The following is a 21,073-nucleotide window of genomic DNA, read 5'->3' as shown; positions in this document are numbered from 1 at the left end:
AAACATTTCAATACATCCTTTGATGGCGCGTGCCAGTTCTGTGGGGAGGTGGCTGACACCTTCCACATGGTTTGGGCGCGTCAATCAAACCCATCTATCCCCCCCAACCCCAACCCCACCAGAGAGGACTGGGAGGCGACCCTGCTCGGCTGTCAAGACCTAAAGAGCCAAAAGGCCTTGGTTCAAGGGACGCGGGCGGCGGAATAGGGGCTCCACCTAGTATTCTAAGAGAAAAGGCCAATAGGGCCCTACCCCGATCACCTTTCTGTAAAAATTTAATTGCCCATAAATGTTTTCCACCACCACCCGGGTGCGCCCGACTAAGGCCTGTTGGGCCTGTAAGTCGTGGCAGCCGAGCAGAGTCGCCTCCGATTCCTCCCGGTTTGGGTCGGGGATGGGGGAATAGCCGGGTTAGAAGGGCAGGCCCGCACCATGCGATAGGAGTCAGATGGCACCGCACTACAGTGTGGGCAGCTGCCGTTAAAGGAGGGGTCCAAATGTTTTGTGCTGCCGGGCACATAAGTGTATTGGTGAGAAGGCGGAGAAGGAGCTGCTCATCCGCCTTCTTCGGGCCTTTACATGGTAAAGGCGATGACTATTTTGAAAGTAGGTTGTAATTTCTTTGAATTAAAAATTAAGACCGGATTAAAATCGGGTTCCTGATCGGGTGGGGAGGAGAAAACAGCCCGTTGAGAGAGCGCGCGGGCGGCTGCGTCTGCAGCCAACCCTGATGAGCAGGGGCCCATATAAGGTAACGGTGTGCGGGGTCCGTATCCCGTATGCAATTTTGATAGATTCGAAAGGCTAGGAATGGAGTGCAGCCTTGTTCGACGTTCCGACAGGCCCCTCGCGAGTCGGTGATTATGTATTTTGAATCGGAATGTGAGGCCGCGAGATCAATCTCGACCTCTTCTGCTTGTGTTGCACTGCGGGCTCTGAAGGAGAGGCCGTTTACTGTGTTGCTGTTGTGAACAACCGCGACCGTGTACCATGCCCCGTGGTGAGGACCGGAGGCGTCCACGTAGTATACACCGGATTAAAATCGGGTTCCTGATCGGGTGGGGAGGAGAAAACAGCCCGTTGAGAGAGCGCGCGGGCGGCTGCGTCTGCAGCCAACCCCTGATGAGCAGGGGCCCATATAAGGTAACGGTGTGCGGGGTCCGTATCCCGTATGCAATTTTGATAGATTCGAAAGGCTAGGAATGGAGTGCAGCCTTGTTCGACGTTCCGACAGGCCCCTCGCGAGTCGGTGATTATGTATTTTGAATCGGAATGTGAGGCCGCGAGAGCAATCGCGACCTCTTCTGCTTGTGTTGCACTGCGAGCTCTAAAAGTTAGGCCGTTAACTGTGTTGCTGTTGTGAACTACCGCGGCCGTGTACCATCCCCCATGGTGAGGACCGGAGGCGTCCACGTAGTATACACCTGTTTTGTTGCCATAATATCGGGCTAGCGCTTCCGCTCGTGCCAGGCGCCGACCATTATGGTCTTCATGTGACATGTTTGCTGGAAGAGGCCGCACGTGGAGGGCACGTCTCCACAGTTCCGGGATGCGAAACCTGTCTTCCATTGGAGGGGTGTGTTGGATATGGAGTCGAGCAAGAAGGCGGCGACCCGACTCCGTTAGCGACAAGCGCGTGTACTGGTTTGTAAGGTGCGCCTCCCGGAGCTCCCGGAAAGTATTCACCACCCCAAGAGCCATAAGCCGGCTGTTTGAAGTAGTGATAGGGAGGTCAAGGGCACGTTTAACAATTTTGCGAAGGATGACCTCAAGGGCGTCCTCCTCTTGTTTCCGTAGGTGGAGATAAGGAGTCGAATAGAGAATTCGACTAGTTACGAAGGCGTTTGCCAGCCGCAAGGCATCCTTACTTCGTAACCCCCCGCGTTTGTTGGAAACCCGTCGGACCATGCGGCCCACCTGGTCCCCCACCTTACGGAGTTTGGCCAATGTAGTGTCTGGCCGTCTGTGTTTGTGGATGTAAAGTCCGAGTACCCGTATCTCATCACTTTCGCGAATGGGACCACTTTCAAGAGAAACAGATATTTTATCCGTATCCTGTATGCAATTTCAGTAGATTCGAAAGGCAACAGGGCAGTTGCTGCTGATGGTGATGGTGGTGAAAACTTTATTTGCAACAGGGGAGTTTGGGACACACAGGTCCTGGGGCCCCCGCACGGCCGCACTGCACTCAAACGTTCATGTCCCGGAGGCTCATGACGCTGGCAGCCCGGCCTGCGGCGATGGCTTGCTTGGCCTGGTCCTCGGTGCGCAGTAGGGTCTCCCAAGCCTCCAAAGCGGTAAGGTGCTCTAGTCCCCGCGGGGGAGGATCCGCTGGCCAGTGGAAAAGGATATGGGCGAGAGTTGCTTTGGGGTGGTGGCAGAGTGTACAGGCGGGGTTTGTGTGGACTTAGTGATAGCGCGAGCGTATATAAAGGGAGCAAAAGTGCCTGTTTGGAGCCCCCTCCAAAATATCTCATTATAACTGTCAAGGGAGGGATGGGGTGGAGGGTAGAGCCGACGCTCGGCTTTGCATGCCTGCGCCATTTCACTGAATGAGTGCATGCGCTCCCTCGAGAACCCCACATCGGAGGCCGCCGGTGCCCGGTTGAGGGATCCTCGGGCTAAAGCGTTGGCGGCCTCGTTTCCGGGATTCCCGGAGTGGGCAGGCACCCATAGCTCAATATGGCGGTGCGAGTGTGCGGCGAGGAAGTTCAATATGCGAAATGCAGGAACGTGAACTCTGCTGCGAGAAAAATTTTGTATGGCAGTTATAGAGTCGGATAGTATATATTGGGCCTCCGTGCGTGTGATGGCCAGGCCAATGGCGACCTCTTCGGATTCCTACGAAGCGGCAGCGCTGGATAGGTGAAGGGTGGCAATCGATTTGAGGGAGGGGTTCGTGATTACTGCAACCACGTCCTCGCCTGTGCATGCGGCATCCACCCAAACGGCATACGGTGCTGTGCCATAGTGTTTGTGGAGCGCCCGTGCGCGAGCTCTGAGGCGGGGTTCGCGGTAGGTGGGGTGCATGTTTTGGGGGAGAGGTTTAATAAGTAATTCGCGGTGAATGTGGCGGGGGACCTGGAGCTGTGTGGGATCCGTGATTGGTAGGCGGATACCGAGGGTGTGTAGGATGTGTCTGCCGATGGTGGTTTTCGCGAGACATGTATTGCGTCTGTCGGTGGGCCTCGATAATCCCCCCTATCGCATTGCGCAGGCCTAGTTGGAGCAGTTTTTCGGTTGAGGAGGAGAAAGGAATTTTAATGAGAGGAAAAGGTGCAGAGATCAGCCAGTAGTAACATGGCACCGGCCTGCTGCTCCCCACAGGGCAAAGGAAGGGGACGAAAGGGAAAGGTGAATGAAGGTTGATGATGGCATATTACAATTAGTTTTATGGGCGATTTCGAGGGGTGTGCGAATATTGAATTTTTCGAATACGAATCGAATACGAATACTTGATTCCGAATATCGTATCGAATATCGAATAATCAAGGACAGACGCATTTAACCACTACAAAACATTTATTTGAGCACCCAAGAACATCACAGTTCAACTATCGATGATTAAATGAACACAAAAGGTGTGTGTGGCTGCACAAAAGGTATCAAAGTCTCGAACATTATTCTTAGAAGAGTGGAAATATCAGAAAGGATGGCTAGTACACAGCATTGATTAAGGCTAGCTTGCCATCAGCACAAAAGCGCGTTGCTGGGATGAACATAAAAGGTTGTCGTGAAGGAAAACCAGCTGCTCCACATGGTCAGGAAGAAGTAGTTAGTTCCCTTCTAGCTTAAACGACTCCTCCATCCACAGAAAATGCCCTCTCACTTGGCACTGACCTGGCAAGTATTGCGAGGTACTTCGTGCACAGCTCTGACTATAGCAGCTGCGCTGGTATAGCCACAAAAAAGCGCACCAGCGCAGACAGCTACGGCATGGCCCTTGGAGGAAGGAAAAATTTTCTTTCCTCGAAGGAAAAATTCGAAGGAAAAATTTTCCTTCATCCATGCGCATTGCTCTGGGCGCCGCCATGTTGTTATATCTCTGTCGATAGTGCTTGCGGACCAAAATGAACTCCGGTGCTCACAATGAATATTCGGCTAGATACGAATATTCGCGTCGGGTCGAATATTCGAATGGACACGAATACTAGAATTTCGAATCGAATACGAATACTGAAAATATAATATTTGAAATATATTCAGAAATTTCGAATATTCGCACACCCCTAGTGATTTCCAGACACATACACACACACACACTGCGTCTGATACGGCGAGCTCAGCTGACGGCAGCATTCGGCGGAGCCCTGGAATAGAGACAGCAGATTGTTGCGGAGATGGACTCATCTGACCCGCATAAAAGCACTTGCGCTAAAGCTAAATAAAGTTATCCTATCCTACCCCATCCTATCCTATCCTATCCCCGGAGTGATCATCTTCAGTCTTGACTCCAACTGTAAGCAGCCTGTGCTGGCGCCCGCTCCCGCCAGGTTTGGTTTGGTTTGGTTTGTGGGGTTTAACGTCCCAAAGCGACTTAGGCTATGAGAGACGCCGTAGTGGAGGGCTCCGGAAATTTCGACCACCTGGGGTTCTTTAACGTGCACTGACATCGCACAGTACACGGGCCTCTAGAATTTCTTCTCCAAAGAAATTCAACTGCCGCGGCCGGGATCGAACCCGCGTTTCGGGTCAGCAGCCGAGCACCATAACCGCTGAGCAACCGCGGCGCGCCGCTCCCGCCAGGATGCGTAAAAATTGTAAACGCATACGCAAATCGGTTCCCGAGACGAAAATTCAAACTGCGCTTTAATTGCCTCGCTAGCTTGCAGTAGATCCTGCGAGAATTTAACTTCCGGAAAGTGAAGTCCGATCATCCGCCTACCAGGCTAGTCAGCCGAGCGCAGGGAAGTGTAGAAGCCGTCGAAGATGCGCTGTTATCGCTAATGTGCTGAATTAGTTCGCGTTAAAATCGCGTAACTACGTTAAGCAGAAATGAAGTGTTGAGAGCATTTCGAAGACAAAAATTCATTTTATTCATGGAGGAAAGAAAGGATTTAGGGGAGGCCGTTGCCCATTTTTGCAAGCCGGCCGTATAGCCTGTTCCTCGCTAGTTGGCCGCCGTCTCAGGGCACTTGCGCATGCGCAGCCGACAATGAAGCAGGCGACGCCGCTGCGCTAGCTTTGCTATTCGCTCCGCCGTCGGCCATTCTGCATTACCTGCGTGCCTGCCCTCTCACCGCGGACATAGCAGCACGGCTTCCCGGCTATCTGCACTTTCCCCTCATGACTTCCCCTCTCTGTTAGGTTCCCCTCGGTCTCGTGCGTTGCTTATTCGCGTTGCTGTTCGCGTTTCTTCCCTTCTTTCACCTGTCTCTCATCTTTATTCCTGCCCGGATGGCTCGTAGACCTCTCTGCCATTTCTGCGCCTCCCCATGACTCGTGGTCGGGGGCACCATATGGCCAATTTTGGTGGGTCGTGGCCCTGCCCCTGCCTCACGGGCATGTGGATGGCATGTGTACCTTGATATTTGCTCGCCTTGCGTGCACACGCAGTCTTTGTTTTGTTTGCTTTTTGTTTTTTTTTTGTTTTTTAATTTTGTTTTCCATTATTTTTATTTCCTTTTTTCTTTTCTTTCCTCTAGCTGTTATATTTTTCATGTTTTAATTGTTTGGTTATTTTTTAATTTCGCTCGTTCTATTTCTTTGTTTTTTTACCTGCATTTTGTAATTTACTTGATCCTCTTTTCTATTTCCCCCTTTTTTATGTACCCCTTCTGCTTTCTTAAGCCTCCTGTTTGTTCGTTTTTTTTTCTCCTTGCTTTCTTTTCCTGTCTCTTCTTCCTTCCTACAGATCCCCGCACTTTCCCTCCTCCTGGCCGCCTGCGAGCCTGTCTGAAGAATCTTGGCACGCTGGACCCATCCCTGTTTCATGTTCATTTCGTCCTTCTTAATCCTTTAGGGGCGTCTTGCCTTAAAAATCACTTTTGCCCGCCCATCAGGTGAAGAAACTTTATTTCCGCCAGAAGAAGACCCGTGCCGCTCCGGGTCCGCACGCAGACGTCCGGGGAGGGGTAGCGTCGCAGCTGAAAGACTAGCAACGATATAGTCGCGCAGCTTCCGCTGCCAGGCGGGTAGCGTATCGTTGTATGCTAAGGTCGGCACTTCTGAGCATGGTCTCCCATTCCTCTGCATTATTAATTCTGCCATATCCTGGGGCACTGGGGCATCTCCATAGTATGTGTCCGAGTGTAGCGGTATGCCCGCAGAACTCGCACACCTCCGCATCCTCCCTCGTGTCGCCTCCTGTCCAGCTCCTCCAGAGCGGGGATGCGAAGTTTCTAGCTTGGAGTCTTCTCCAGTCATAGGCCTCAGCCGAGCTAAGCGATCTATCCGGAGGAGGATAGATCCTTTTGTTCTTTTTCTGATTGTCTGTGATGCTATTAAAGGTATTGGTTTCCTCTTTAGTGCTGAATTCGTATGAGGTGTCCATGGCTACCCGGGGTAAAGAGGAGCGGGCGAGCCTGTGGGCGGCCTCGTTTCCAACCAGACCCGAGTGGGCTGGGGTCCAGATGATTGGAATATTGTGGGCTGGGATAAAGTCTTTTAGATATTTAGCCGCCATTTCGTGGATGCGTCCCTATCAGAAAATCCAACAGGCTGTAGGTCTGTTGGCAATCCGTAAATTGGGACCCTGCTGGTGTCGGGCCTGCTGGTGTTGGGCCTATTGGTGTTGGGCCTATTGGTGTTGGGTGTATTGCTGTCGGGCCTATTGGTGTTGGACCTAATGGTGTCGGCCTACTGGAATCGGCCTACTGGTATTGGCCTGGTGGTGTCGGCCTACTGGTATTGGCCTGCTTTTGTGCATGCCTGAAGGCCTGTTGGCCCGTGAGCATGAAGCTCACGCAGACACATGACCATGGCACCTTCACGTTGTTTCAACACACAATCCTGCTGGTATCTTTGGACAAGCTTAAAACGATTATCTGAATACTTGAAAAGGAGAACTTGGATAAACTGGAAAATTATTTCTGCATGCTGCAAATAAATGGTGCAATAACTTTTTTAGCAAAATGTGTGTCTCTAGATAACAGTCACAAAAAATTTCACAGAACACCTTTATTATGTTGCGCACTATTTGCGCTGTACATCACCCAGTTTCTGAGCAAGATGCTTGCGCACCGCTTTCAGCCGTTTTGCAGACTCCTCTGGGCTTGTGTCCCCCATGTAGAGGCGGAACAAAGCTGCAGAAAGAATAAATATTAAGGGCAATGTATGGATTGAGGGGCATTACAGAAAGATTTCCACAAGCAACTCTCAAAAGAAGAAGTAAAGCAAAGAAGCCCAATGCAGTCAAGGACTGCAGTTTCAAAAGTTGCATATAGTGCATTATATATAGCCAAATGAAAAATTGCTTTGTGACTAAGGGCCAGCCCAATCTGGAACACAATAGCCACTGGTGGTTCATACAAGTGCATTGTAGCACTTTGCCTTTGGCAACATACATTTTACACAATAAACTGACAAAATAGTGGCAGCATAAAAGCACCATCATGTTACTCTGCAAGGTAGAAACTTTTTTCTGAGATGATTCGACGCGGTCAAGAGCTTTAAGGTAGTCAGTGCAGACTGCGACATATTCATGAGAAGGACTAGCTGTAGTTGCTTAGTGGTTAGGATTTCAGATACCGAGCCTGAGTATTCAGGCTCGAACCCAGTCGCAGCCACCCAATTTCGATGAAGGCAAAATGCAAAAGGCGTCCATGTGCTGGACGATGTCAGTAAAGGTTTAACACTTCTGGTGATGTAAAATTATTCCAGAACACTCTACTACAGCATCCCTCATAGGCTGAGTAACCTTGGGACGTTAAATTCCACACACCACAACAAATTTATGAGAAGCCTTCTTAAAATATATGAACTCAATCTCAAACTGCTGAGCTACATCCAGCTAGGCCAACTTCAATTTCTCCTCCGTATCTCTGTAAGCTCTGCCACGGACAAACATTTAACGCTTCAATAATAACTATGGGCAAAATACAATGAATTCTTAGTTAAGAGCAGAAGAACAAGTTTAAGTAATACAGCTTGCTGCAGAACCAGCTTCATTAACTGCTGTGGTATAGCGCAGTGTTCTGCATTGAAAAAATGCACACATGATAACTTTAAAAGTGAGTGAGCTGCCATTAATTACAGGACACAGCTCTGGATCTGTGAACTATAAGCAGTGTTGTCCGGTGGTGAAAATTCCTTGAACAATGGGTCTGTCATGACTTCTTAAATTTGTTTAATTCCAGTTTTATTAACATACTTTGCACGTACACGATGATGCAAATGATGATGCATTTAATGTGACCAGTTCCAGCAAACAGCTTCCTGCTTGTCTAGTGTTTGTAAATAACCTGTGGACAAGTTGTATCCTGAGTTGTCATTGAAACATTTTTCCTTCTGTACCAAAACTCACAGCCCACAAGGTATGATGAGAAGTTTAGGTTCCAAATTATTGTTACGTGGCCATTTACTAACTGAGCAACGCTAGACATAAAGCAAAAGAGTCACCAAAGGGTCAACACACCTTTCAGAGAAGTCAGCTTCTGCGGCGTCAATGCAGGCTTTGGCTCTGTCTTGCCCAGAGACAGGCTTCTGTTTGAAAGCGTTCCAGTCACACTCCTGTTTTTTAACTCTTCTGTGCTCCAGTACACCTGAGCCGCCATCCGGCAGAACATCGAGTCGGATGGCGCCTGGAAGAGCCTAGTCCACACCTGTGGCTCCACCCAGGCACCGCTTCCAGCATAGACCTGCAAAATATGTGCACACAGCTGTTAATACTTTCCTGCGGCCTATTTTTTTCAGACCTCTTTCTGCGCTCTGAGGCTATAAGTACCTTGACAGAGGAGCTTTCAGTAGCACCATCAAGCATTACATAGTACTCTAGCACCTGATGGCGACTTAAGGTCACTTGACAATGACGCAAAACAAAAACTGTCACGCTATTTAGCACTTTTTGTATAGTCCCCTCAAAGCCAATATGACAGGCTGGGCAACTGTTTTCTCCTGAGTCTCATGGTATGGAGCACAAAAAATGCAGAAGTCATGAATATCACAATAGTATCCATATGAAAGCAGTTCTACCACACCTTATGAGTTTTTAGAGTGTTGCATTGTCACTTTTTTCAAGCGTCACATTAGTGTATTGCCCACATAAGACTTCAAACTCCAATAACAACAGCAACGCGTAATATGACAAAACATTGCTCCAAATTCCATACTCCACAAAAGCTTGAGCTGTCAATCAGAAAAAGCTACTACGGGTTCTTTACAAAAATAGTGTTCCAGTTTAGACATGAATGCAAAAACGACTGCCTAAATTTGTCTTTGAGCAATATAGTTAAGGAGAAAGTGGATTCTACATCTGGCCCCAAAATATTCAAAGCTAACGCACCACTGATGATAACATGGGCTTATGCAACTTGTTCAATACATTGGACATTGTTAGCAGTTTAAGCATGATCAATGCACCTGTGTTGCGAACAGGCTTACCAGCTGCACAACTAAAGTGCCTGACAGCAGGTTAGAAATGCAGGAGAGGCTTTTGTAATTTACTGCTCACATGAAACAGCAGTTCAGTATGACAAATTAACTCTCCTTGCAAGCACCCAATTAGCAGCTTGAAGTCTTCTGCCACATCGAAAAGCAGCAATTAATATGCTTGTGCTACAGGTTATTCCCTTAGAGGTGCTATCTTCCTGACCTATGCAATCTTAAAACTAAACAAAAAATTAAGCAGACTCAAAATGTTATTGAGTAGGCTTAATTTAACATAGGGTCGGATATACGGCACTCTCTTGGGGCAGCAGTCACATTTTAGCCATGTATTTCTTCGCCTTTTGTTAAAAAAAATGGTGTTCTGCATGTTTTCCTTATGTGAAATTTACCAATGCCCCACCACCTCCCTCCATAAATGCTCCCCTGAGGCTCATTTAAAATGAATACTGTAGCTGTCTGCATACCTGTTCACATCTATATATAATAATTCAAAAAGCCTACTTTAGACCATAAGAAATTTGTCGTCCCATTTAAGCTCACAAGATAATTTATATTTTAAAGCACAGTCCTTGCAGTAAAACTGGGAGCCATGGAACACCATCTCCACCAGATGTTTACATGCTTGCTTGTAAAAAAGAAAGGTGATTACTTTTCCATCATCCCTGGTAGAGCCCACTTGTATGTCAGCTTCAGTGACAGGACAGTGGCCATGGCCTCCTTCTCCTGCACAGAGACAAAAATTGACTTTTTGTTTTGAACACCAAAAAAAGTATAAAATGTGCATGCACAGGGATGATCAAACCATAAAATGATCAATTAACATAGCTTCTTATATACTTAACTTTTTCATGGGGGCTGGAATATTCAAACACTGCATGTGGTACCTCTACTCCGAAACTGATATAAAAAAAAGCAGTGCTTATCGTGGCTTGTACCACAGGTACACAAGTAAAAAGTAGTTGTAGAGGCGTTGCTCTTCAGTTAAAGCTTGCACTAAGGTGTGCAGATAATCTAGACAGTTGCGTGGCTATATTAGGCAAAACAACCATGGAAAGTCATTCGAGGAAATGGTAATCTTCTGAAAGCGTTCCATTTATTCTCACTCTAAAGGAGTTATAGCATTTTTTCGCACTGTATGGAGAATGCAATGGTGCTAAATACTAACTGAGAAATACCAAAATTATTTGACACTCATTAGCTTTTAAGCATTAAGCAAACTCTCCCAGGCAAGTCAGCTTCAGCTTATAAACACTATATTTTGAAGTGGATCAAAATTGTCAAATCACCAAACCAACAATCGAGTAATCTTACCACGTTGACCTGGGCTCTCCAGGGGACCAGCACTTGTCGAGGCTTGTCCTGCGGATGGAGTGAGTAAAAAGGAGTTCCAGATGTGTTATTCTTCCACTATTACCTGCAATAAGGCACGCAGGCACTCCAGACTGTTGCATGGCTAATGCAGGCAAAGAAGCCGTGCAAAGCCTTGGCAGTAAGACGAACAGGTAGTCTTCAGAAAGTGCTTTCATGTATTGTTGCTTTCAAAGAATTAATCATAGCATTCTTTTCGTACTGCATGGGCCGTGCAATGGTGCTAAGTAATTCTCAGCAACATCAAATTGGTCTGATGCTCATTGGCTTTCAAGCATTAAGCAAACTTTCCCAGGCGAGTCGGCTTCAGCTTATGAACACTATATTTTAAAGCAGACCAAAATTTTCAGATCACCAAACCAACACGGGAGTACAATGAGAATCTTACCAAGCAGACCTGGGCTCTCCAGGGAAGAAGTGCTCGTCAAGGCTTGTCCTGCAGGTACAGCAAGTAATAAGTTAGCCAACTACCGAGGCTTTTTTCTCCCAACATACGACTACGATCCAAAACAGCGCTAAACTGTCAGATCACTAAACCCAAAACATGAAAGAGTATCTTACCAAGCAGATCTGGGCTCTGGGAAGCAGTGCTCGTTGAAGCTTGTCCTGTAGGTGCAGCGAGTAATAAGTTAGCCAACTACCGAGGCTTTTTTCTCCCAACATACGACTACGATCCAAAACAGCGCTAAACTGTCAGATCACTAAACCCAAAACATGAAAGAGTATCTTACCAAGCAGACCTGGGCTCTGGGAAGCAGTGCTCGTTGAAGCTTTTCCTGTAGGTGCAGCAAGTAATAAGTTAGCCAACTACCGAGGCTTTTTTCTCCCAACATACGACTACGATCCAAAACAGCGCTAAACTGTCAGATCACTAAGCTCAAAACATGAAAGAGTATCTTACCAAGCAGACCTGGGCTCTGGGAAGCAGTGCTCGTTGAAGCTTGTCCTGTAGGTGCAGCAAGTAATAAGTTAGCCAACTACCGAGGCTTTTTTCTCCCAACATACGACTACGATCCAAAACAGCGCTAAACTGTCAGATCACTAAACTCAAAACATGAAAGAGTATCTTACCAAGCAGACCTGGGCTCTGGGAAGCAGTGCTCGTTGAAGCTTGTCCTGTAGGTGCAGCAAGTAATAAGTTAGCCAACTACCGAGGCTTTTTTCTCCCAACATACGACTACGATCCAAAACAGCGCTAAACTGTCAGATCACTAAACTCAAAACATGAAAGAGTATCTTACCAAGCAGACCTGGGCTCTGGGAAGCAGTGCTCGTTGAAGCTTGTCCTGTAGGTGCAGCAAGTAATAAGTTAGCCAACTACCGAGGCTTTTTTCTCCCAACATACGACTACGATCCAAAACAGCGCTAAACTGTCAGATCACTAAACCCAAAACATGAAAGAGTATCTTACCAAGCAGACCTGGGCTCTCCAGGGAAGCAGTGCTCGCCGAGGCTTGTCCTGCAGGAACAGCAAGTTATAAGGAGCTGCAGAGGAATTTCTCTTCCATAATTATTTGCAGTAAGGCATGCCAGTGCTTCCGACTGTTGCACGGCCACATCAGACAAAGCAGCCGTGCAAAGTCTCGCCAGTGAAAGGTATACTTACGTCAGCACTTTCATTTTAGCCTCACTTTCAAGGAGTTAAGCATAGCATCTGTGTCAGTCTACATGGTAATGCAACGGTGCTCTATCATTCTGATAACTCTCAAATTGACCCGGTTCAACTAAACAGTGTTCTCTCCCTAGGTTCAAGAAGTTTACAGATTCTGCTAACAAACACACGTCCTGAAATGTCATGAAACTGCCACCAGCAAACCACATGTCAACAAACCAATACGTGTTTAGAATGTATACACCTTACCATGCTGAACTTGGCACTGTGGGGATGCAACGCTTGCCGAGGCTTGTCCTGCAGATATTACAAGTAAAGAGCTTCAGAGGCATTCAAATCAGTTTAGGAAAGTAAAAGAATGCAAGTGCACAAATAATTACTTACCATTCTTCTCCATACTATCTAGTGCGGGCTGATACACAATATTCAGTGGAAGATCAGAGGCAGCTGCATATATCAGCCTCACTTCTGAAAAAGAAAAATAAATTTAAAAGTAATCCCTTCTTTCCCCCTTACATATCATAGCACATAAGAGTGAATAATTCGGTTTTTAAGTACATAAGTTTAGTTGCCTAAAACACTTCTGTTAATTCATTACTCCAGCTTCCTATACCTGAGGATATTAGTGCCAATCAGGTATCACATAAATTCATCAAACACAGGCCAGTGAGCTGGCACTTAATGATTTTGCTCACAGCGCAACTTAATACCGAGAAAAGATTACTGATAGCATTACCTTGTTATTTGGAAAGCCCATACAATTACTTCCAATGTCATAATTCAGTAAACATTGCCGTATCGAACAATAAATTTTCTCTGAAGTAGAGTTTAGAGAAAAGGTAAAAATTTATTGTCCCCTATGGCAATGTTCACCAGTGCCACGACACTGGAAGAAATTGTATCGGCTTTACAAACAGCAATGCAACGCTACCGATAATCTTTGCTAGGTTTCTTCATACAACTCTTTTTTTTTACCTGTATACAAGAGTTTACTTCCACGTTATCCAGCTTGTCGCCTTGCACCATGCTATCCAAATCTCTGCTATAGTTGCAAGCAGTACCTGCGTGTCATGAAACTGAACTCCTGATGTTGGATACTGTTTGCAAACGAAATCTACCTTGCCTACTCTGCAACACTGAGGCCGCAGGAGGGATAATTCCATGGTTCACAGGCTGCAGTACTGGTACATACTTTAGCAGAAAAGTTGTGATCTGGGTCAGCTGGAGCACTGTATTGAACAAATAACCCAGGCAAACGCTGAAGGACAGGGAAGGGACGAGGCGCACACTGCAACTGGAACTAACAACAGTGTTCTAATGAAGCACATCCACCTCCCAAGAAAACTTGCTGCACAGTTGTTAGTTTCAGTCGCAGTGTGCACCTTGTCTCTTCCCTGTCCTTCGTCCTGTGGCTGGGTTATTTGTTCAATACAATGCTAACCTTCCTGCTTCAGTCTGGCAACTTCTATGACATACTCAGGCTTCCTGTTTATGATCAAAAGCCTAGCTATGCACATGGAAAAATCAGACCTTTTTCACTGATTTCTAATCAGCTCAGTCCTGTGACAGCCGCAGCTAGCCTATTTTAGAACATTTTTTTTTGGTGCCCGCACTGCATGGTTGTGGGCACACTGCATCTTCCAAACAACAGCACTGTAGAATGCTTACACCTTGTTTATTCTACTGCACTGCAGTTATAATGCATGAACGAGGAACAATATTCAGCACTTATACATGTTAGTTTCATTTTTTTTTGTAGTCTTCCTAAATTAGAAGCAAAGAAATATCTATGAGGAATATGTTAAAGGGACGCAAAACAAAAATTTAAGTTCACCTGTATCAGTACGGTAGCGTGTTCAAAACAAACTGAAAACAAAGCTTTCATAAGCTAGAACCTAGAAACGAAATACAGGTGTAGCCATCACTGGCCGTTCTCATGAATGAAGCATGTGTATCAACTTCAATTTTATTGCGCGCATCTCAGAGGATATGCTAGACCATCATTAACTTCAAAACGGTGGCAACCTGTCCTTTTCAGCAAAGACTTCAAAAGTTTGAATCAGCCAGTGGAAAGATTTCCAATCTGATTTTACCAGCAATAATTATGTCCTTTGCTGCCAAATTAACAACAACATACCAGTGAAGAGGCTAAGATTCAATTTTCACTGAAAACAATGCAATTGTTCTTTATACCCAATGGAAATCTGGTATTCAGCACGAAGGGCTACATAAAACACTAGATCATTTCTGTAATGCAGCTCATCAGCTTATAATGGCCTAAATAGAAGCGAAACATGCTCTTTCTTCTGAGCTCCCAACAAAAATACTGCAGATTACTGTTTCATAATGCACTAAGATTTCACTTGGCCACTTAACAATGCGCGTCCACCATCAACTAGCCTCCTTTCCAACTTTTGTTGACATAAGCAGTGCCGAACTGTGTGCTGGCATGCCATTAATGTGTGCTACCAAAGTCATGCATATGCCACCCTGTTTTTTTAATGTGCAGTGAAAATGAAAGCTAAGAAATTAAGGAAGCTTCCGCTAGCTAAGATATTGAATGAATGAACAGGCAGAGCATGCACTGATATATATTCTGAACGCGATGAGCACATGCAGAAACAAAAATTTCCGATAAATGAAAAAACCTGGCATGCCTCAAAAAAGAAAAAAAGATTTTAAATTCTTTTTTAATGCTTAATGATCTCCCGTTGAGTTAAAAGGCACATGATACACTGAGGGTTCTTTGCACAGACCAGCTGCCTATCCTCTTCCTGTCTTTTTGGAAACTTATAGCCAGCGAGTTAACTGGAAATTTGAGGAAGCAATCACGACAGCAACAAGCATCCCTCCACACAGCTATGATGGATTTCAGAAGTTTAGAAGTACCTGTTCCCCACCATCTTCACAACACATTTACAAGTGTGTGTCTGTGTGGGGGAAACAAAAAATTGTTTCACACTACACATGATTCTGTAGATGGATCTGAAAGTATGCTCTGCATCAAGACATAACAGCTCCAAAGAAGCTAACTTTTCAAGAGGATTTACCAGCATCGAAGAGCTTGGAAGTAAGGCTGCGCTGCAGTTCCATATTCAGAATACGGAGCTGTCCAACTTCATCCTTAAGAGCTTCAAATTCAGCTGTAGCTGGCTGGTCACCCCTTGCTTGCTTCAACGCAGCCAGTTCAATCTTCAAGGCCTCTGTTTTGCGCTTCAGCTCGTTGTGCAATCCAACAGGAACCATGCCGACGGCTCCATCCACCACTGCCTCCTCAATCAACTGCAGCTCCTGTTGGCGCTGCACATCAAGCCGTAGCTTTTTTGCTGACTTTGTCACCTGCAACTGAATAGGCGCAATTAAAATTTCCTGCTGAACTTTTGAGCACACCAAAATATGCAATCCATCAGGATTAATCCTGACAGCAGCATGCCACAGCATAATGGGGAAAGTTGTGCAATGCACTAGTACAGGGGGGAGGAGGAGGGGGGGGGGGGCAAACTGTAGGTCGCGAGCCACATGTGGCTCTTCACAGGTCCAAGTGCAGGTCGCAATTCTCCTATATCTGCAACTTGCAACTTCCGACGCAAGAGCTCAACTTCAAAAATTCTTTTCTCACTTTAAACAAAAATTACCTCGATTAAAATGTAAGAAATGAAAGGCAATAGATTGTTCTATGTAACCTGTCATTGTTTGTATTTTTACTTGGATCACCTCAGGGTGAAATTAACCAGTGTTTTTGGCTCAAAATGCACTTTTTTGCAACCTTAGTATTTTTCTTACTTCAATGTACACAGTTTCATCACCTGTAACATTGGTTATAAGTTCTAGACATCTAGAGAAGCCAAATGGCTATTTCTGAATATGCGAGAGCAAGTTGGTATAAAAAAACAGCAGAAATGGTGCATTTTCATATTTTCTTTAATTAAAAAAAAAAGATTTGAGCTGTAAAAACCTATACGCTCTGATTTATGTCGAAAGCCAGAATCTGCGCAAATGTCACTGAAAAAATTGTGGAGTGTTTTCTAAAAATTTGTTTTTCATTAATCTTTTCTCTTAATTGGTTTGTTCACAGAAGGTTGTGGCCAAGTACTACACCAGGGTGGCCAAATCCTGCTCTGGTGAGGAAGTGCGTTGTCGGTTCTGGTCACCGAGATCAGGCCGCACTTCAGGCCTGGTTATGCAGTTCCATCGACAGGCAGAGTATATTTTTTGTGGGGGGGAGACATGGGAGAGGCCTTTGCTCTGCAGTGGGCGTAGGCAGGCTGATGATGATGATTAATCTTTTCTAAATGTTATTATTTTCCAAATGTTAATATTATAGTAGAATACAACTTAAAAAAAAAAGCAGTTGCTAACACTAGACCGCAGTCGCCGCTTTCCAATTGGAACAGAAACAAAATCAGCCTGACTTTTGTAAACGGAACAGTAAAAGAAATCAGCTTGAATGTTTGACTTTATCAAACAATCCCCATATGAAAATTCAAAAGCTCATAATTTTTTTTCTTGCAATAAGCTTGTTTATAGGTAACAAGGTATGTTTAAGCAACGGACTACTTTTTCGTCGTGGAGGAATTCTGTGCGCGGAGGCTGAATGTGGGCGGAGCTTCACTGCAGACTTAAGTTGTATCCGACTATAAGTGTTTTTATTAAAGCCGTCTCTAAATGTTCAAGCTGCACTGACCTCACAAATAAATTTTTTCAACGAAAATGTTTCAGGCTTTGATTAGGCACATTGGCATAACTTGCCATGAATATTTTTGAACAAACTGTAGATGGCTGTGTGCAACGTCTGGGGTGTTTGGCATGGAATGACCCAGTAGAACTGTGTTTGGTCACTCAGAGTCAACCCCTAAGAAGGCTGCTAGCCTGGTGCACAAAGGTCAGCTGGCCTTGCAAGCTGATCCAAGTTGAGCCAGGAATCACGTGGAAGAGTGTGTGGGGAAAGGAGCATACTAAATGTCAGCACGGCATCCTAGTAGGCAGTGTCTTTAATGTGGAGCAGTCCCTGAATATAGATTAGCTGTCCGTTCATCTTCGTGTGTACACCTTCTTCCCATGTCCATATTTTTTAACACTGCTTTCAATAAATGTAACTCACCTGCCCGACAACCTACTTAGGATCAAATATTTTACAGCTTGAAATAGAAGTGGATATCTGGAGGCAATGATCTGTCTTCAAGGCCAGTCACAAGCCCCACCTTGTGAGCTGTTCATCAAGTAGACACACACTTTTACAGTGCAAAACTGCACATTTGAAAGTAATATTACCAGCCTTTAAAAGCTATGACTTTACCTTTCCTTTTGTCCTTTTCTTCCCTTCGGGTGGTATAAGAGGTCTTCGGTGTCGTTTTTCCTTGTAGATGTCCATTTCCTCCTTTGATTCTGCACAGCACATAGAAAGTTAGAAGCAATGTGCATTGATAAAAGGTTAAGAATGTATCATGGAGCTGCACTGCATATTATTTTGAATTTTTCCAATCTGATATGCACACAACCTTTACAAAATGTTCAATTTTTTTGTATTGTAATGGAACAAACCTGCATCCGCGAATTCTGTGTACAAGTTCCTCTCCGTCTACTGCAATCATACTGTATGCAGCTTATCAGATGATGATGATTGCAGATCTTACTGGTTTAAAGGCAGCTTTGTCCAAAGAGCACCATGGCACAAGGAATTTTCGTCTACTCAAGGTGAAATTAGAGACACATTTTTCGAGCATTTTACCGCACATATGCCAAACACCAGGCCAAGGGAAACCTTGCACACACTGCATCATCTCTGAGTACCTGGGGGCACTGTATGGGGATTGAACCCAACACCGCTTGCACGCAAGGTGGATGCTCAAACCAAGAGGGCACAGCTGCGGTACTTCACGCTGCATTCATATGTCCTTTGTTGAGCAAGAATTAGTTGAAGACACATTAATTAACGTCTTAAGCAGTAAAAGCCAGATTACAATTTCTAAGCACATACACACTTCATTTTAGTGTTTGAGGTTGAGCACATATCCCCTCCTTTTGTCCTGCCTTGAGGGCAAGAACTCTGTATGGTAATAAATTATAAAACACTAAAAACAGAGAAACACATGCTCTGCTGAGCCACTATAGCAACATGTACCCCACAGCGTTTTGCCTCAAGGAGGGCATCCCTGCTGAAAAAAACTTCTATGATGCAATAACCTCATAGAGGCTTCATCATAGAATATCATGCAATCTGAATGATATATCATACAATTTGTATGATATTCTATGACATCTCTATGATGACTATGATTTATAGAAATGTATGACATTTCTATGATAATTTTCTATGATTTGTATGATAAGTCTATGATATTTGTATGATAAACTGTATGAGTTTATTGCAACATAGAACTTTTTTCAGCAGGGATGGCAGTTAAAACTATTACCATTATTTATAAAATATACCTTAATTTAATATATATACGTGTATACATACATACTACATAAAACTTTGTATGCTGATTTCACATTTGGATTTTACGCTCCGCTAGCTGCAACAGTTACTGAGTCATTAAAACTAATACCCTCATATAGTCCTCCCCGGGACATCAATAGTTAAGAAGGAAGTATACAAGTGTATAATTAGTAGTACACAAAGCCTTGTTGTGTGCAATAAAGCCATTTTTTTCTTATACATGAAGCCCAATACTCACTGAAATAAAATTAAAAACACGAGCAGAAACCCGCGAAATACACGAGGCACCGCGACCCGCGGAACCGGCGGCACCGGCACCGGGAGGCACCGGCGGGGTATCAGAAGCGCAATTCGTTGACAATGTTAGACAACTACGCATGAGAAAACAAGTCATTTTATGAACTTCGCAACCTTTCGTTATAATTATTCGCTAGAAGACAGGTGAAGATACGAGAATTACAAAAAAGAAAGAGAAATCGAAACTTTAGAGCACGTGTTTTCCATTCGCCGCTTCCCGCGACCTCAACTTGCGCGCTTTGCGTGGTTTACTTGTCATGCCTCAAAATATTTTCACGAGCCCTTGACGAAGCGACAAATATCTATAATATAGCCAATGGATCCCCGAAAGTGCTCCATTTTGAGTTCTCAAGACGGTTGTGTCGTTGCGTAGAGCAGCGCGCGCACAAGTGCGGAAGTCATGCATACTTAGGGCACGCGCTTGTATATACACCTTCCTAATACCGCAAAAAGTTGTTCAGCCGCAGAAAAAAAAATACAATGGATGGCCTTTTGGCGACTTACCTGTCATGTGTATGATTCTGGCATCGTAGTAACCGCCAGCGGTGAAGTCGTCGCCGCACCAGTAGACGCTGTAGTTTTTTCCCGGATCGAAATCCGCGACGTTCTTTGGTTCAAATGACTGAACTTTAGTGTGTTCAACAACAGCAGTTGTATGATCACACACGTACTCACAGTAGACGAACATTTCGGGAACAATTAAAACGAACCGCAAATGCGCACTAAGTTTGCAACGCGACGCGCCTTGATTTGGCAATGGACGCATCTCAACTACGCGGACAAAAGTGTAGAGTGACTGATTTTTTTTTTTTTTTTAAGACGCTGGTTCCGAAGTAATCTGCGAGATAGGGTGTAGCAAAGTGACCGAGGCGCCTAGGCGCCTTTCACCGCGCCTCGCAGGGTCGATGCATGGTGTCATGCATAGAATCAGTTGAAACCCTACAGCAGCCAGGTGCGGAGAGGCGCAAGCTACGAATCTCTCCGTGGGCTTCTTCGAGGCGTGCCATTATAGTGTACTAATTCTAGTACACTATTGCCATGCAACGGCCCACGCCAACTGGCCACACCAACGAGCCAGCGGCCGGCACCGCTGATAAATTCCCTTCCTCGCACATAACCCGCCGGCCACTATTTTTTTACTGAAGCCTACGAAGAGAATTGCTCATTTCGTTCAGATCCACTTCACGTCCTGAAATCCGCTAAAACAATGAGACCCACGAAATAAAGATTCAAAATCCGCTAAAAAATCTGCTAGCCGCTAGACGAACATTTTTCCCGCTAAGAGGCAACAAAAGTCACTTAATTTAGCGGGAAAATCGCTAAAATGGCGACACTGAATTCTGCATGTACTTCGTATGAATTTCGAAGTCGAAATAAAAAATCATAAACTATTTGAGCAAGGTTGCTTGGACATTTTGCCTTTTCGTACATAAAAGCACGCATGTATATACGAGTACAGCTATAAATTATAACAGCACGTTTTACGTGGGAAAAGTACTTGTATGGTGGCACTATATTTTGCTGCGCATGATGCATGAAAGCCTATGCACGCCTTATAGTGCTTCTTTGAGCAGAATAAAGCAGTCCGCTTGGTATACAGGGTGTTTCACCTAAGACTTTCTGCAATTTTTAAAAATAAGCTATAGATGCGCGCTTTTTGTGGCATAGCATTGTCAGTGGTATACTACATCGCGCCAAAATACATGCGGGTTGAGAAGCTTGCAGGCAAAGCAACCTCTCCAGTGAAACTCGTCGAGATAGCCAAAATTTGTTGGGCCACAGCGCCGAGGATAATCGCGTTCTCGAAA

At 45.2% G+C, this 21,073-nt stretch overlaps 2 protein-coding genes across 3 annotated transcripts; both read right to left on the bottom strand.

The window, feature by feature from the left end:
• Positions 1 to 7,104: 7,104 nt before the first annotated feature.
• LOC149363705 (BEN domain-containing protein 5-like) lies at positions 7,105 to 11,075 on the bottom strand. 2 transcript variants are annotated; one of them, XM_089569967.1, is made up of 4 exons: positions 10,858 to 11,075; positions 10,196 to 10,269; positions 8,576 to 8,798; positions 7,105 to 7,244 (listed from the first exon to the last, which is right to left on the bottom strand). In XM_089569967.1, the coding sequence occupies exons 3-4, from the start codon at positions 8,724 to 8,726 to the stop codon at positions 7,135 to 7,137; spliced, it is 261 nt and encodes an 86-aa protein (XP_089426093.1). In that variant the 5' UTR covers positions 8,727 to 8,798; positions 10,196 to 10,269; positions 10,858 to 11,075; the 3' UTR covers positions 7,105 to 7,134. The 2 variants fall into 2 exon arrangements, with proteins under 2 accessions (XP_089426093.1, XP_089426092.1); XM_089569966.1 differs by lacking the exon at positions 10,858 to 11,075 and having other exon boundaries at positions 10,196 to 10,664.
• Positions 11,076 to 11,777: 702 nt separating this feature from the next.
• LOC149363704 (uncharacterized) lies at positions 11,778 to 20,651 on the bottom strand. The gene is made up of 9 exons (XM_089568588.1): positions 19,770 to 20,651; positions 17,823 to 17,911; positions 15,577 to 15,871; positions 12,911 to 12,994; positions 12,776 to 12,823; positions 12,326 to 12,373; positions 12,156 to 12,200; positions 11,986 to 12,030; positions 11,778 to 11,860 (listed from the first exon to the last, which is right to left on the bottom strand). The coding sequence occupies exons 1-9, from the start codon at positions 20,029 to 20,031 to the stop codon at positions 11,778 to 11,780; spliced, it is 999 nt and encodes a 332-aa protein (XP_089424714.1). The 5' UTR covers positions 20,032 to 20,651.
• Between the last annotated feature and the right edge of the window lie 422 nt (positions 20,652 to 21,073).

The sequence above is a fragment of the Amblyomma mixtum genome, chromosome 2 (genome assembly GCF_055824585.1).
Source record: "Amblyomma mixtum isolate Tamu chromosome 2, ASM5582458v1, whole genome shotgun sequence".
Lineage (NCBI taxonomy): Eukaryota > Metazoa > Arthropoda > Arachnida > Ixodida > Ixodidae > Amblyomma > Amblyomma mixtum.
The sequence above is the reverse complement of the archived record's forward strand: the minus strand, read 5'-3'. Positions and strand labels throughout refer to the sequence as shown.